This window comes from Eretmochelys imbricata, chromosome 6, assembly GCF_965152235.1.
Source record: "Eretmochelys imbricata isolate rEreImb1 chromosome 6, rEreImb1.hap1, whole genome shotgun sequence".
NCBI lineage: Eukaryota > Metazoa > Chordata > Testudines > Cheloniidae > Eretmochelys > Eretmochelys imbricata.
Window position 1 is genome coordinate 84,548,587 of NC_135577.1, and position 17,731 is coordinate 84,566,317.

A 17,731-nucleotide genomic window follows, 5' to 3' on the forward strand; every position below is an offset into this window, starting at 1 on the left:
CTTTTATCTGCTGGGTAGTCCCAGGCATTTAATAATAAAGTTGCGGCCTGATTAAATCCATGTCAAATGTCTCCTGTCCTTCTTTTGGTATAGCCAGACAATGCAGTTTTGGCATTTTCTGGAATTCTCGGTGTTTCAACGATCTCTTCGAATGAAATTGTAGACCTGGGTTAGGATACACATACTGTTTGGTTATTTGTTTGACAATTTTCTGCAGTGGACAAAAACAAATCATCATGCTGATTATTTTTGTTTTACAATTGGATTTGATGGAGATGAAATATTGTAGATGGACCTGCAGACCTTCACAGTAATAGATGCAAGTTGTTAATAGGAACGATTGAGTGCTCATTTCAATTGGAAATCAAATAATTTATTTCAGTCCCTAACTATGGACTTACGAGTCTAAGTTCACAAAGCCATAGTACATATAGACACCTATACACTAGTCCCTGCATCTGTAATGCACATACAACTTTTCAAAATGAGATAAACCTTTTATTCAAAAATTACACATAATGTCATGCAAAGAGATCTAATGATATTAAACAATGTGGCACAATTACCTATGATGTAACCAGAGCACCTCATTACATAGTTAATTAGCTATTAATTACACTATATAAACATCAAATTATTTATTTTCAAAATGGGAGCCATTAGAGTATAAAAAATAAGTACATATAAAATATGGTAAGAGCACATCACTTTGTCATATATATTAAAACTATCTATGTCTCATTAAATCTGAAATCCACTCTTCGTAAGTTTTCCAATCTCCACTAACCTCCTGGGGGGACTGTATAAAAAAGAAAATGGATATAATTAACAATACAACAATGTATAATCCATATATTTGAGAGAGAACATTTAGAACATTTTCAGAAACATTAACTATGCCACTAGTAGGTAAACCTGCTAGCATTTCGTTTGACTTACTTTCCACTGAACTATGAGATTAACCTTATTACCATTGTTCACTACAGTACATAAACCATTGTTTCTTAAAGGAAATTTATTGTCCTATGCAGAGTATACATATAGCTACTGCATACAGAGGAATAATCCTGTTAATAAAATAAACACAACGGTGCTTTTGATTTTTATTCTATGGCCTTACATTTTAAATTGTACATATGGTACAGGGAAAAGTTATTTCATTTTGCAGTTGTTTTCCTTTCCCTTTTCATTTGAAGAAAATGTTGAATGCTATAGATAAACATGATGAGGACATAAGATGGGAAAACGATGGTATGCATGGGAAGATGTTTCATTCCCGAATAGACAATTACTTTGACTTATTTTTCTTTTATGAAAATGGATATTGGTTCTGCATTAACTTAGGTGTTCTTTTTATTAACGTGCTGCTGCACCTTTTCTTTTGGAATACTGCTGTCCAGTAATAATACAGAATATTTTTATAGCACTGTCCACCTACAGACCCGTATGGGCTGCACAAACATTAGTGAATGATGAAGCCTCGCTAAACCTTTGCGGTAGGTATTGTTTTCCCCCTTTTTAGAAATGGGGAAATTGAAACACAAAGAAATTAAGTGTCTTCCCCAAGCTCTCCCAGAAGGTCTATGGCAGAGTCAGAGCTAGAACTCAGCTGTTCCAATTCCTAGGACTTTACTTTCACCACATGACCATCCTTCCTGTCTCGAGGTTGCCTCTCAATAGAGTCCTTATGTGGTGAAGAAAGACTGTTTCTTGTGTTGCTGTTTGTTTTGATTTAAAGTTCAATTTGTGCTGGATATGATTTTTCAGTTTTCCTTCATTATTATCAGAATGAGTGCTAGCTACTGTCATCATTTGCTATATTGTGTGATTATTTTGTTCTACATTTTTCACAGCAACAAAAAGTCCTATATATTCTGGTCAGCTCAGTATTCTGTACGTAGCACTAGGTACGACTATATTGGAAACCAGCATACTCAATCACTCCCTCCATCAGCTTGCAGGGGCCAGAGGCTGCTGCAAACATTTTTCACACTCAGCTCCCAAATGAGAAGAATGAGCTTCATTTCAGTGTATAGTGACACTTACTGGCTGATCAACAGTGATGTTAAAGTGAGCTTGCAAACACCGATTAGTCCAGCCTGTTAGGGGGAGGAGAGTTGTATTGACAGGATCCTTGTATACAAAGAAGGGGATATAGATTAGATAGGGGTGTTTTATGTTGTTGAGCATTAACATTCTTGTTAATTTATTTTATACTATTGCTAAGCCCAACCATTATAAAACTCATGAATTAGAACCTCAAAAATCATGAGATTTTTAAAAAATATATAAATTTGGGGGTTTTTTTATTGCTCTTCTGGTTTTTGAGCTGTTAGGGTTCACCTTTTCAACCTTTTCTCTGCAATCACGAGGGCCAGAAACATACTCGTTTTTAATGAAACAGGAGATTCTCATATAAACACATAGCTCTAGGCACTGGGACTTTAACAAACAGACCAAATATCATGAGACTCATAATTAAGTTGTGTGACTTGGCAAAACTGATTTCCTAGCTTAATGGTGTTGCCTACACCTGGAAAGGCAATTTGGGGATGAATAACAATTTTGAGGGTCCGGAGAGACCTGGAGCAGGAAGGGATGAGGAGTAAAAATGGCGAGGGGAATGCGACAGTTTTTTGTAAATCTTATTATATGAGTGTGGTCAGTGCAGAGAACTGTGTGAATTATTGGCTAGCAAAGGGGATTGACCCTATATTGATAAAAGCATGTTGCTTTCCCCCAAAAAAATCCCTTCCCAAAGATGGGGGGAACCTACCTTACTTTATCATACATTCACCGTATTTCATAACAAAACCCATCCAAGGGTTCAGTTCAAGATAAATGAACCTACCAGCTGCCGGTAATATTTGTACCTCTGAATCACTGATGATAGGAATATTTCATTGAATTTGTGACTGAGCATGCCAGATATTGCCACATAAATATTTCTTAATTTATGGCTTAGGACTGTCTCTTTGCTCTCCAGCTCTAAAGCAACTAAACTTTTCATTGAAACAACACAGATAGCAATGGGTAATTAATCATCAGTTAGTGAGTCAGTCAATCACTTTGTATGGTGCTTTTCATTATAACTATCTGGAAGTGTTGCTCAACATTCAATATTGCAAATCCTAAAAACAATTCAGTTAAATAAAAGCCCATGGATAAAGCTTAAGCCATGTTTGGATAAGCCATAAAATTATAGCCACAATCAAATTTTTATTTAAAAGGAAAAGCCAGCAACATGGATTTACAAAAAAGTAAGGGACCCAAGATGTGAGACTTTAGACAAACAATTGGGATCCATCAGGTCAAATACAAATTTTAACTCTTGTTGAAAGTTGGAAGCCATTGCTGAGATTTGAGAAATGTGTGAACTGTTCCTAAAGGTGCCAGCGATCAGTTTTGCTATTTCATTCTGGATCCATTACTATTTGTGTAACAATGCTGCTGGTAGAGCTGCAAACAAAGAATTACAGAAATTCAATGTGGATGTAACAAAAGCATGCAAAACAGTTTCCAAATCAACAGAACTCAGGCAGGATTTAATCCTTTCTACATATCAAAATGATAAAAAAAAAAAAACCCTGTTGTAATCATTTAAATATTTTTATCAATAAAGAGCTATCCAAAGTCCCAAATCTTTTCATGGATGATAAAACCTTTACCTAGATTTAATTGGCTTAAACTTTAACAAGCTGGAAGACATCCAGTATGGGACTGTTTGAAAAATTGCCTGATTAAGGTCAGATTCAAAAGCAGATAAGCTGAGTGTCATTTACAAAACACTGAGGAACCCCAAATGAGCTTTTTTGACATCCATCCTAAGGCAACATTTATATAGCAAACAATAAGGAAGTCAGCACCCAGCCTTGTGACGTTACATTACAATATAATGAGACAGATGCTGAATGATTTTTGCCAAAAATGTGGGATTCTGCCACTGCCGTTGAGAAGCATAGATGTTTTTACATCTCCATGTTACAGGTTAATTCTCTCATTATCGTTATTCAAGAGAGAGCTCACTTTGTGCTTCAGTTAGGTTTTCCCTTTTAACGCCACAATCATGTGAATTCCCATGTAAGGATAAAAATCCTATCTGAGACTGCAGCCTTCACCACACCATTCTGGTTTGATTGTGGATCCTGACCCGTGAATTTTCTGGTTTGCCTTCTTTTTTTGCGGATCCTCACATTTGAAATAATCAAAGGTTAAAATTAATTGTAGGCCAATCTCGGTCTGTTTCTAAAACATAGTTTTGACCCTGCTTCACTCTTACCCTATGGCTCCTTTACTCTAGCTCACACACCCAGCGCACACATGCTAACAAGATAAGGGATATCTTCTTGACCACCTTTCTTCTCACTTCCACGTACAGGAAAATCAGGCGATGCCTTTGCCTAGTTAAGCCTTTCTCCTCTGAGCAGAAACGGAAGAAAATAGCTTCTACCTGGCTGTAGAGGAGAAACATTTCACAGTAGACTTTCCCTCTACTGGATCAGAGATCACATGGAGGAGCACCTCACACCATCTGTTCCCTTTCTCTGCGAAACAAGATGTTGAAAAGAGAAGGTGGTCTCTTTAGCCTGGTTCTTATTTACTTCTGATGAAAGAAATGGAAGCCTGTGAGCTTTGTTAAGGATTGAGCTCAAGAAGCCTGGAAAAAAAACTGTATATAAATATGGGCAAGATAAGACACAAAGTGAGAAAATATTTTCGTTTAATTGAATATTCATCTTTTTATTTTAGATGGACTAACTCTTTGCAATAAGACTAGAAACAACATTCCTGAAAAGAGTGCTTGTTGTCACTGCATAAACAGATATAGTTGAAAGCACAACAATATCTCTGCCTCTAGTATTCCTAAGCAGACTCAGACGTGGACATCATTTATTAGGAGTGGGGATGATGTTATTTCCAAGCTATCTTTTTGTTCACCTAGGTTTAAAGTTGCCTTACCAGTGTGACAAAAATCCAAAGGAAATATCTTTCCCTACTCTCACTGTTTTCATTTTCTACTTCCTGCCTCCTTGCCTGCTCTCAAGTCCCTGAAAAGACTAAACCAGTTTATTTTCTATACACTGCTTTCCTATCTGAAGTAATACCAGGAAGCTCTTCTTGTGTCATTCTCAAGGGAAGGATGCACTCAGTGCCTCCTGGAATGAATGAAGACCATTGCAGAGAGACAAGGAAAATATACCAGCCTAGAAGCTCTGAAAGGGAAGGAGTAGCCAGAGTAGGCACATCTGGCATAGACCTAACTGTTACAGGTATTGGCATACTTTCATGCACTCAAGCTATATAAATCTTTTTTTTTAAACAAACAGTGTATATCTCCGGGTGGATACTGGGTTCTAAATGCTATGAGTCATCATAAACCTTTTTCATTAAAGTTGAATGAAACTCAGATATCTGAAACAGTACTCAGAGCAATAGCGGGGTTGTTTGTATCTTAGGTCTGATGCTTGTTGATGAGACCTTCATTTCAGTTCAAGTTATGAATTTAAATTAACTCCAAAACTCAAACCAAAATGCAGCTTAACCCACTGCATTCTTCTCAGTTTCAGAATTCTGAAGATTTTCTCCTGAACCTGAAGTTCTTCTCTTGAAACTTGACCCAGGTTTGCTGAAAGTTTTGCAAACCATGATGAATTGGTTAGTAAACCTAGTTCAAGTTTCAGATTTGTAATGCCAGATGCCTCCAGGTGAATATAATGTGGTTTTCAGGTTTCATTACAAAAGATGTACACAGCACTAATATTCATGCTCTGATTTTGCCCTTCTGATGCTGTCTCTAATTCTTTAGAATATTTTGCCCAAAATGTAACATTTTCCACTACATACTTCAAAATTTCTCCCATTTTCATTGGGAGGAGAATCTTCTGAAATGTAAATGCAGAGGACAGAAACTGGAAGAGTCTGGACATGCAAACAGTGCCATAGCAGGGAAAATGGCTTCTTCCATCACTTCCCTTCCTCCCCGCAAATTATTTGAAAATGGCTATGTCGAGCCAATTTAACCAACAAATCAGTGTGTGTTGTGAATAAGTTCTAAAATCTTTTAATGTGAAAATGAATTCTAATGAATGCCTTCTCCTCTCACACACAAGGAAAAAATAAGGCTTCAGGAGACGTGTTTCATACTTTAGTAGCAACGCTACATTTGCATCCAACACCGTTTTTCTTTTTTTTGTTAAAAGTTACCTTTCTGTAATTGCAGACTAGTTTAGACTTTAGATAGCAGCATCTGAACAATAATGGGCACTTTTTTAACAGATTATTGCCAAAAGTGCATTCTTTATTCCAGGGAGACACTGTAATAGATACCAGCATTTTAGTAATGATAAAAGCAATCTGTAAGCTATTATCATTTCCTTTAGAGTAACTTAATCTTCATATTGTTTTATATGTCTGGAATGTTAATAGTGTTTTTAATTTAGAAGAAGTATATTATGTATTACTAATTACATGTGAATATGAACTAAGTACCAGGCCGGTGAACTATCTTCTTAAAAATAAATATATGGAAAAGTACTTAACCCAGCATAAGGAGTGGCACAAATAAATTAAAGAATGCCATACAGAGATAATAACAGCTTTCATAGAATAAGCCTAAGAGAAACATCAATTCTAGATTCAGTCATGTATTTTATTTCATATGCTGTACTTCAGGAGACAAGTTGGAAGGAATACAGGTGCTGCTTTTAGTCCCTAAAAATGCTGTTTTAATTTTAATTCTTGTTTGCAAATGATTTCAACACAAATATGTTTGTGTATCTTTTTACATGTCCGTGATCTGACTGAATTAAAATTAAACCCAACACACTCAGATATCATGGTGATACACAGGTAGATTGAATTTACAAAATGAAATATTTATCTTAAAATACTTGGATGGCAGTTATTTTTTATCTTTCTCTCTCTCTCTCTTAGGAAAAAATATGGAATTGGCATTGGAAATATGGATTCTTTTTAAAGAAATGTGAACAATTTCCAAACTTGTTAGGGAAATACTGCACTGATCAGAGAATCCTAGAGAGATGTGTTCAGCATAGCAATTTAGTGGCCCCTAATGCTATTAAAAGTATGGCTTTTAAATAAAGGAAACCAGTTCACTATTTTTGAAAGAAGTTGTAATCTACTTTAAACTGTCATTCCGTGTTTCTGACTTGCAATTAGATGATTTTTTCAAAATGTCAATCCCTGATTCTGTTGTGTCCATCATTGTAATAAAATGTGACAGCAAAGATATTATATCAACACTTTTTCCATAATTACCATTAAAGATCTCACAAGGGTGAACCAGAAAAGTTGTACAAAGGTTTTCCAATGAATGGGCCTGCAGGCAGCATTATGCCTTTAAAATCTTTTAATATAGCCAAGACTGATGACAACCAGGAGACAAATCTATGTGCAAACCCGTTTGGAGAGAATAGTTTTGTGGTGTATGATGTATGTTACATAAATGAGCTTATTAGGACTCTCATCTATTTTATTATTGGTGCACAATTTAATAGAGGCATTTAAAAAACAATATTTCTGCCTGACTCCTTGAAATGAAGAAGATACATTGATATAATTGAGAGCAAATGATTGCATGTTGTGCCATTTAATCATGTCATTTTTCAATTGCTGTTTTTTGCACTTCACTGCATACTTATAGAATATTTAGCTTCAATATAGATTAAGTCCCACCATTTGCAACTAAGCGGAGATCCTATATTAGGTGACATTTTCTTTTAACCTTGAAATCAGTTAAAACACCCGCGTTTGCCAGTATTTTCTTTAAAAGATGACAAGTCATCATTCACTTCCACTCCATGGCATTTGGCTTTTTTTATTTTGAGGAATTACTTACCATTGGTTGTCTTTTTCATTCACTAATAGAACTTCTTATTCTCAATTTTCATGCAGTATGCAAAGTTAATTTTAAAATACAAACTGTAGCACAGCAGACAGTAGGAGCCAGCTAGCAGACAGCCACTGTCATCTCATGGAAAGCATTCTGTTGATACGTCATAATTCCAACTTCCTGTCCCCCCACTGTTTTTCATTATTAGTGATATTTGCATTAAAAAAAGGGATCAGACTTTTCACAGTCATTATTCTAGTCTTATGCCAACTCTGTTGAAATCTATGGTGTTACATGGGCCTAACACAGACATAAAGTGGTGAAACAGGCCCACCTTTGTTTTGAAGAGTTCATTTGCTCCTGCAAAGTGGTTTGTTCACCACTTGAAAACATGACTCTGACTAGTATTATCATTATACTGAGAGCACCAGCAACCATTAGAATTAAGGTTGCATAAGAGCTTCCATTTCATGGTTATTTCGTAATTGCCCTCAGTGTATTCTTGCACATTCTTCTGAAGCAACTAATACTTACTGCCCATTGTCAGAGACAGGATACAGGATTAGAGAGACCACTAGTCTATTGGGTATGGCAATTCCTCTGTACCTAAAAGTACAAAGAAAGTGAAAACATGTAAGTTAGCATCCGTGGGCCCTTCAGACAGCTTTCCTGACTCCAGAGACCTCAGGTATTTTCAATTAGATTGGGCCTTGAATTTTCTGAGATTTCTTTTTTTCCACACACTACAATATTAATAAGTATAAAGTCAATAAAACTTTAAACAGGAGAGACAAAAATGACTGATATGCATTAAGACCTCATGCAAAGAAATTTCAGTATTTACTAAAAGTATGTGAAAAAAATCATCTAATCATTTTGCTACAAAAATCATCTAAATTTTTGTATATGGTCATTCAGATTCATGATCTAGAAATACAGTTTTGTGATACTACTATAAGGTGGGTGAACAACTGATTGAAAGACCATACTCAAAAAGTAGTTATCAATGGTTTGCTGTAAAACTAAGGGAGCATGTCTTAGTGAGGTCTTGCAGGGGTCAGTCCTGGGTTTGGTACTAGTCAATATTTTCATGAATGACTTGGATAATGAAGTGGAGAGTATGCTTATAAAATTTGCAGATAACAGCAAGATGTGAGGGATTTCAAGGTCTTTGGAGGACAGGAATAGAATTGAAAATGACTTTTCACAAATTGGAGAATTGGTCGGAACTCAACAAGATGAAATTCAACAAAGACAAGTGCAAAGTACTTCACTTTGAAAGGAAAAATCAAATTAACAACTACAAAATGGGAAATAACTAGCTAAGAGGTAGTACTGTTGAAAAGGATCTAGAGGTTATAGTGGATCACAAATTGAATATGAGTCAACAATGTGATGCAGCTGCGAAAAAGGCTAATATTCTGGCGTGTATTAACAAGAGTGTTGTATTTAAGACATAGGAGGTAATTGTCCTAGTCTACTCAGCTCTGATGAGGCCTCAGCTGGAGTACTGTGTCCAATTCTTGGCACCGCACTTTAGGAAAGATGTGGAATAATTGGAGAGAGTCCAGAGAACAGGAAAAAAAATGTTTTAAAAGGTTTAGAAAATCTAGTGAGAAAAGGTTAAAAATAACTGGGCATATTTAATCTTGAGAAAAGACTGGGGGGAGACCTGATAAGTCTTCAAATATGTTAAAGGCTGTTATAAAGAGGGTGATGCTCAATTGTTCTCCATGTCCACTGAAGATGAAAGTAATAGGCTTAATCTGCAGCAAGGGAGATTTAGGTTAGATATTAAGAAAAAAAAATAACTATAAGGCTAGTTATGTTCTGGAATATGCTTTCAAGGGAGGTTGTGGAATCCCTATCATTGAAGGTTTTTAACGACAGTTCGGACAAACACCTGTCAGGGACGGTCTAGATTTATTTGGTCTTCCCACAGCACACAGGACTGGACATGATGACTTCTTGAGGTCCCTTCCAGCCCTACATTTCTATGATTTTGTGATATGAGAATTTTATCATTTGTGAACTATTTCAGCTTATCAATTTTGTGCCATTGTCTGGCAATCTCTCTGCTTTACAGATAAACATTGGACTAGATTGATGCACTGGTCAATGGCAAAATAAACTTTGTATTTAATAGTTTCTTTAATACACTTCACACTCCATTTTTTCTTTTCGTTTTTGGACTTAAAGGAAGAATATCCAGTTGTTGAAAAATATTGCTTGGGTCTCAGTTCAGCAAGGAACTTAAACATATGCCTAATGTATGTGCATAGTTCCACTGAATTTAAGACAGGTTTCAGAGTAACAGCCGTGTTAGTCTGTATTCGCAAAAAGAAAAGGAGTACTTGTGGCCCCTTAGAGACTAACCAATTTATCTGAGCATGAACTTTCGTGAGCTACAGCTCACTTCATCGGATGCATACTGTGGAAACTGCAGAAGACATTATATACACAGAGACCATGAAACAATTAAGAGGACTCCTCATATGTTTAAAGTTCAGCATGTGCTTAAGTACCTTGCAGAATCATGGCTGTAGTAGCCAAGCAGTAGTATTCCACCATGCTGTGTGAGAGTACATGGTTCAACCCCTTGTCACAGAACCATCCTGGGCATTAGGTTCTGCCTAAACAATACTCTTGGCCCTTGGGATGGGAGCAGTCTTTGATGTCATTCAGCAGTGGCCCTTCCAGATGATTTATGGTGTGGTATTAGCAGGCTGTGGAAAGGAGAGCAATCCAGCCCTTTTCAGCTGTCAGGTTGACAGTCACAAAGCACTAAACATAGGGTTATGCCGAGAGAAGAAAGATCTCCAGGGGAGTCTGCTGTGACGTACAGGAAATATGTTTGAATAAACACTGCATTGTAATGTTGCCTATATATTCACCAGACCTCTCTATCTATATTGCAAAACACAGTTTTCCTTATTGGGACAATTCAGCCTAGATTTTCAAATGGAGCCTAAAGCAAGCCTCCTAATTCTATAAATAGGCATCTGCCGGACTTTTTAAACTGCTGAGCACCAACAGTTCCCACTGAGGGCAATTGGAGCGGTGGAATGTTCAGCACTTTTGAAACTCAGGCAGGTGCCTAAAAATGGACTTAGAGTTTTAGGTTCATGCACTTTAGACTCCTGTGTCTGAAAATCCTGATCCTCTTTGCTTTCCTTTTGTTAAGTAATGGCTTTGTTGATTATGAGGTTTTTGTAGAGGCTAATATCGCAAAATATAGAGTTATACCATTTAGAAATGTAAAATGAAATAATTGGTGAAGATTTGGAAATGAGAACTGTCTGTGCACAATCACTGTATTCACAATTTTCACATGACAATTCCAGTTCAAAGTTGCAAAATATGGATCGTATGGGACACTGTGAGCTTTCATGTCAAAGATACAGATAATGATCATTTAGCACGATACATAACAGACCATAAATACCCCCTTTGGATTCATTGTACCCTGCCGTTTTATACATTGTTTTTGTGCCTTTACCTGATTAAGTCTTCTAGCTCTACAAGAGTCATTACAGTAATTCTTTTCCTTGTTAGAAATGAGGGTTTCATTCTCTTTTAATATTAATCATAACATATAATAAAGTTGAAACAAAACTACCATGGTTGAATTGTATTGTCACACCCATGTAAATCAAGAATAGCTTCCGTGAAGTTAATGTTATTATGCTGGTGGAAAACTGATGTAAATGAGAAATGAATTTGTTCCTGTATCTCTGCTTGCAAATAATACAATGTACAGGTCTTATTATAGCCCAGATATTTTGGTATAGGAATGGGAATGGTCCTTAGTTTATCATATTATATGGGATTGTAACAGGAGTGTTATAGCATCCAGCATTGTAGGGGATGCCATCATTAGGTACATCAAGGTAAAAGGATGAGTTAAGGGTATGGGGCCAGATTCTCAGCTTCAGTGGAGTTTATTCAGTTTTTCACCAGTTTAACTGAGAGCAGAAGCTAGCTCATAAAAGCCACCATTATGTTCAATTTCTTTGCTTTTGCAGTGTTAAGTACGATCTTCCCCTTTATTTGTACCTAGATTTTTTTTTCTGGTGTAATATTAGGCTAATGAACAGCATCAGAAAGGAAATACATCAGACATTTGATTACATCAAGAGCTGTGTAGGTATATAGTAATGAATCCTAGGAAAATAAATAAGGGCAAGTTCAGGAAACTTAAGTGAAAATGCAGCACTGGTCTAAATTGAATAATAAAATTCCTGGTCATATTTTGCCATAAATAGTGGTTTGGGAATTTGTCATTCACCTTATTTAAAATTCAGAAATATTAAAGGTACAGAGTTCTTTCATTACAGAAATAATGGAATTCCAGCTATCACAGAGTTGGGGTAATTTAAATAGCTATAGAATGCATTATATCAATAAGTGGAACATCTGTATGAAATGTCCACCTGCTGATATACTACTCAGTGTACTTTACAATGAAATGCACTTAATCATTTTAAGACGTCTTCTAATGAAGCCTTATCGGGATTAACATTTTGAACACAAATACTTTTAGGCATTAAAACTCGCACTCTAAATGAGATTGCATTGTCTTGTTTACCCTTGTTGATTAATAAGCAATCTGTTAACTGTTAGAACAATCAAATTGTGCCAGTAGATTAGTAATTCAGCTATGTTTGTGGATATAATCATCATTTCTTTTGAAGGCTTTGAATTAAAAAAAATCACTTGCACGCTATCAGTAGGCAAAAGAAAGATATATATTTCTAGATATCTGCACCACTATTTTGCTCCAGTCCTTCGGCTTAGGGTCATTGCGCAAGCACAGATGCTTCTGGAGGGCAAATACTGTTTTGATGTACATCACTTCTAGGTATAGCTTCCTTTTTTAAAGCAATCTAATAATGCAGAAGCTTAACTTATCTTTAAAAGAGTAGTATTGTTTTGTTATTCACATTTAGAAGGGGATGTCCAGCTTAATTATCAATATTTTTCAGCCATTGGCACTTGTGAACTGCTCTGAAAGTTTTGATGAGTTTATTTTACTTTTTCTTTTTAAAACAGAAAATTAAAAACAAAATACCTGTTCCTTAAGAGAAACAAAAATGCTCAAATGATAGTTGAGATTTTCTCAGAGGGTCATGCACTTTCATCTGTGGCATCCTGCAGAGGAAACAGATGTTGGCAAGTTACAATTGAAATTATCTGGGAAAACTCCATGCATGAAATACATTATTACATACATAGTATAATGCCATGAGTAGCACAAGTGCCATTTGGGAATCATATATTAGATTCACAGCATGCCATGAAAGGGTACATGGTTAAGTGTGAGGCTGAGGACTCTTCCTCATAGATGCCCAGGCTATGTGCCCCCAAACCTCATAGCAATTACTGTAAAAAGACATCACAAGTTAATACAATCCTGATGCAACGTTGAGTGTCCATAGGAGGTGGGTGGGTGTGCAGGCAATAGCACTTGAAAACCCCATACATGATCCTATACGGCACAGAAAAGTAGCCAACCATTGACCTTCAGAATTGGGGAAACGTGTCCCTTAATTGCGGCACAGGAGATGCACTACTTGTATTATTATCATAGGGGGTTTCCAATGCAATTGTACAGGTTTCTAGAGTATATGCAACATTTCCTGGCCTCAACCACTATTTGGTAAAAACAAGGCTTGTTCATTGATTTGAATTGCATGATGAAGCGCAAACGATATTCCTCCGTTGCACTGGATCTTTCTGATGAAATACAGTGGTTTCTATTAAATATTTATAATTTTGAACACAGATATCATTACTTCAGGATTCCTATTTTAATTTCAGTGTAAGAAATTCTTTAGGACTGTTATAATCACAAGAAGCCTTTGTAAAGATTGTAAAGAGGACCACTGCACTTCCCTGCTGCACATTTTTCCTCAGGAGTAAAACATATGGCCCATCATTTCTAATGGTTCTTCTAAGTAATATATTTTTTCTTTATTTTGATTTTCTAGATCAGCATTGAATTAAACATTGAATTAAACTATGTCATTTTATGAGTATAGCGTTTATTTATTTTTCCTGAAAGATTCTTAAAATCCATTTTAAAACCTGGAATGACTAGATGTTGGCAGGATAACTAATTTTCAGAGACATGCCCCAGTGGAATAGAGGTTGGGGGGAACCCTATATGTGCTGTAAATCGTTCGGCATCATTGAGACAGTTAGCTACATGTGGCATTAATTTGAAGAAGACTTAAAGTAGCTTTGCAGCCTCATTGCCGTTATTATTACTATCTGTGAGTGCATCACCAAGCTTTGATATTAAGTATCAGGGAAACAATGAATGGAACACAGACATATTGTAAGAAGACTGGGCACTACAAAGTATAATCTTAACAGTTAATTTTATACATTTGTAGACTATACTGCACTGACATCTGTCATTTCTCTGTCCTGCAGTCTCTGTGCTGTGAGATCAAACAGAGACGTCGTGGAGTAGCCTCTGTGTTGCGATTATGCCAGCACCTCCTGGATGACCAGGAGACCTGCAATCTGAATGCAGATCACCAGTCTATGCAGCTGATAATTGTAAATCTTGAAAGAAGGTGGGAAGCCATTGTCATGCAAGCTGTCCAGTGGCAAACCAGGCTACAAAAGAAGTTGGGAAAAGTCCCGGTGAGTGATGTTTGCTTTAAAAAGACCTAGTATTGTTTCATTTGTCACATGGGAGATATCATTCCAGTGGATAGCAAACATATTCATTTTACAATGGATTTTCTGACTGAAGATGCCATTTCTGATCCTCACAGTCAACAAATAAAGCTTTATTTTTCACAAACCAGTGCTGGATTTGGACATGACTGATTAATAAGATAAACTCATAGTATACATATACTGTTTGCAGCATTTTTAATCACATGGGATCTCATTCTGTCAAGGACTGGGCACATTTGAGTTGAAAGCAGTGCAAGTCGAGTTACTCAGAACCTAACAGGATTGGGCCCATAATTTTTTATTGAATATGATACTTCATAAAAGTTCTGTACACTGTTAATAATGTTTTTAGCACCAGCCTATCACTAAGCGCATTCTTCACATAGGACAGTGTTTCCCCGCCGTGTGCCGTGGCACACTGGTGTGCGATGGAATTTTGGAAAAGTCACTTGCAAGGGGAAAAAAAACTCATTTATTTTCATTAGCGTCACAACCAAACTGCATTTTGTGCTGTTGCACTTCGGGTGGATGTGCATGAGACAGACCTTACGTCAGATTTCTCATTAAAAGTAAGCGATTTTTAAAATAATTTTAACACAGTGATGTGTGCCACACAAATCTTTTATTGACATAAGTGTGCCTCAGACTGGAAAAGGTTGGAAAACACTGACAAAATATTTTGAGGATGTAATAAGTTCTGTACTACTTAAAATATAAGGAAAATGTATTAATCTATTCTTCTCTGAGGAAACAATCCCTAAGAGGCAAAATATTATATTACTTATGCTATCAATTAAGTGGTGTCAATTATACAGGTCTTGTACAGTATAAAACCATATTAGAAGGGATTAACTATATTTAGACAATAAGCCAAATCCCTACCGTTACTCCATTGACGGTAATGGATGAATTTGACCCAGCATGTCCTGTGTCACTGTCCTAATGCTGAAGTGTGAGTATTGCAACCAAGGAGCAATGATGATAATCCTGTGAAATACAGGTACCGATGTGCATCATAAAAATAATAGAATGAACAACATATATTTTAGTTTATATAATTTTTAGGTTATTATAAATTTTAAAATAGGAAAGATTACTTGACATCCACCCCTTTCTTGACAGACTAAGTGACTAGCAATGAAATTTTTTGGGGGGTTAGGTTGTTTTTTTAAACACAGATTTTTTTTTGAAGTTCCACTTAAAAGAAAAACAAAAAGTAATAGATATCTCTGAGTTGTTTATTATTTTTATATAAATATAGTACCCAAAATGTACATGGGATTCTACAGACCCATCAAAAGTCCCTTCCCTAAAGTGCTAATGGTCTCAAAAGACCAACAGATATAGTGTGTGGGAAAGGGGTACAGCACAAAAGCAAAGTGGTTGAGGTGATGAATGGCTCACATCTTGATGTTTGCATGGTTTTTTAAAAAAGATTATGTATCCAAACCTATCCCCATGTGCCCAGCTATCTAGCCATTGATTAGTTGTCTAATTTCTTGTAGGTGTTGCAGTATAAGTGGGACTTAAGGAAGGAAATGAATGAGGGCAGTGGCCTTATGGATTATTACAGGATGAGGACGTCTTTGTAGAAGATGACATGGAAGAAAGTAAAGGAGAGAGTTACTGGAAAAGCAGAAAAACAGGATATCAAGGCTAGCATAAGTGTTGGAGTAGTGGGGAAGGAACAAGGCAAGAGGAAGTGTGGATAATGAGAGGTGCAGAGTTACACAGGGCTTTGAAGGCAAAGATAAGAACCTGGAACTTGATGTGGAGGAGAAGCACAAGCCAATGAAAGTGGGGAGAGGTGACATGGCCCCTGTGAAGGGCAAAGAAGAGGATTTTAGCAGCTGTGTGTTGTAGGAGCTTGGGGTGGGGGGAAGTATGCCTATCAAGGAGGCCAGAGGAGGCTACAGTAAATACCAGAGATAAAAAGGACTGAAAAAGAGCTCTAGCTCTATGACCAGAAAGAAAAGGTCAGATCTTAAAAATGTTTTGGAGAAAGAAGAGGGAAGACTCCAGGCTTGAACGTGAAGTGCAAGGGAGGTGGAGAAGTCGGCGTTCATGCTGGTTACTGGAGTGACAGAGTGGGTGATAGTGTGTTCAGTAGCAAAACTGAATAAGAACATGCAGAGGTTTGGGGAGGAAAGACCAGGAGTTCAATTTTGACCATGTTTAGTTTTAGTTGACAGACATTCAGGAAGGGACATCTGAGAGACAACATGAGATATGGGATTAGATGGTGGGAAACAAATAGGGAGTGGAAAGATTAATTTGTGAGTCATCTGTTTAAAAATGGCCATTGAAGTCACATGAGCAGATGTAACCACTCAATAAAGGGATAAAAGGAGGGGCCAATGGTAGAGCCCTGTTGGACTCCCACAGAAAGCAAAACATAGCAGGAAGAGGACCTGCAAAAGGAAACATTGTTGGAAGGCCAGAGACATAGAAGAAGAACCAAGAAAGGAATAGTATCACAAAAGTTAAAGAAGGAGAAGATGGTTGAGAAGGTGGTCAGATGTTGAGAAGGAGATCAACTGGGTCAAAAGCAGCAGAGAGGTTGATGAGCTGGAGGCCTCAAGATATAGCAAGGAACAGATAAAATCTCAGTCAGAGCAGTTTCAATGGAGTGGAAGGCAAAAACCAAACGGGGGGTGCAAGGAACTTGAGGTAGCAATTGTGGATGGCACACTTAGGCTTATATATGAGAGGAAGAAGGGAGATGGCCATTGAGAAGGCAAATAACCAGATTACTGATGCTTGAATTTCGAGGGGAATGATCCCAAGAGAGTGAGAGGCTGAGAACAGAAGCAAGGGAGGTCAGCAGCAAAATATGGTTGTGAAAAGGGTGCACATTGAGGGATTAGAAGAGGACAGTTAATGATGGGGAAAAGAATGATAGCAGAACTTTTTCTTTGGGAGAATTGGATTAAGGGTCTATGAGCCCTTCTCTATTTTTTGCAATGTCTGATACCTGATCCAACCCTGAGGCAATTTTGGGATTTGTTTATTTTTGTCTTTATGTTTTTAAATTATAGCAATAGCTCTAAGAAACCATTACCTAGGGCTGTAGAGTTGGACTGGTTTGTTGAGTGGACCTGCTGTAGAGAAACTAGTTGAAGCTTGGAGTTGCAACAGCAAGAGTGTACAGTAGCTGTTGTCTTTACCTTGCAGCACGGAACAAAT

General features: G+C 36.9%; 1 protein-coding gene across 1 annotated transcript in view; it reads left to right on the top strand.

Moving 5' to 3' along the window:
• The window catches only part of AKAP6 (A-kinase anchoring protein 6), a 295,294-nt gene that overhangs the window by 249,065 nt on the left and 28,498 nt on the right, over positions 1-17,731 (top strand). The window contains exon 11 of the mRNA XM_077819992.1: positions 14,291-14,506. Coding sequence (XP_077676118.1) covers positions 14,291-14,506 — 216 coding nt within the window. The remainder of the gene's footprint in view (positions 1-14,290; positions 14,507-17,731) is intronic.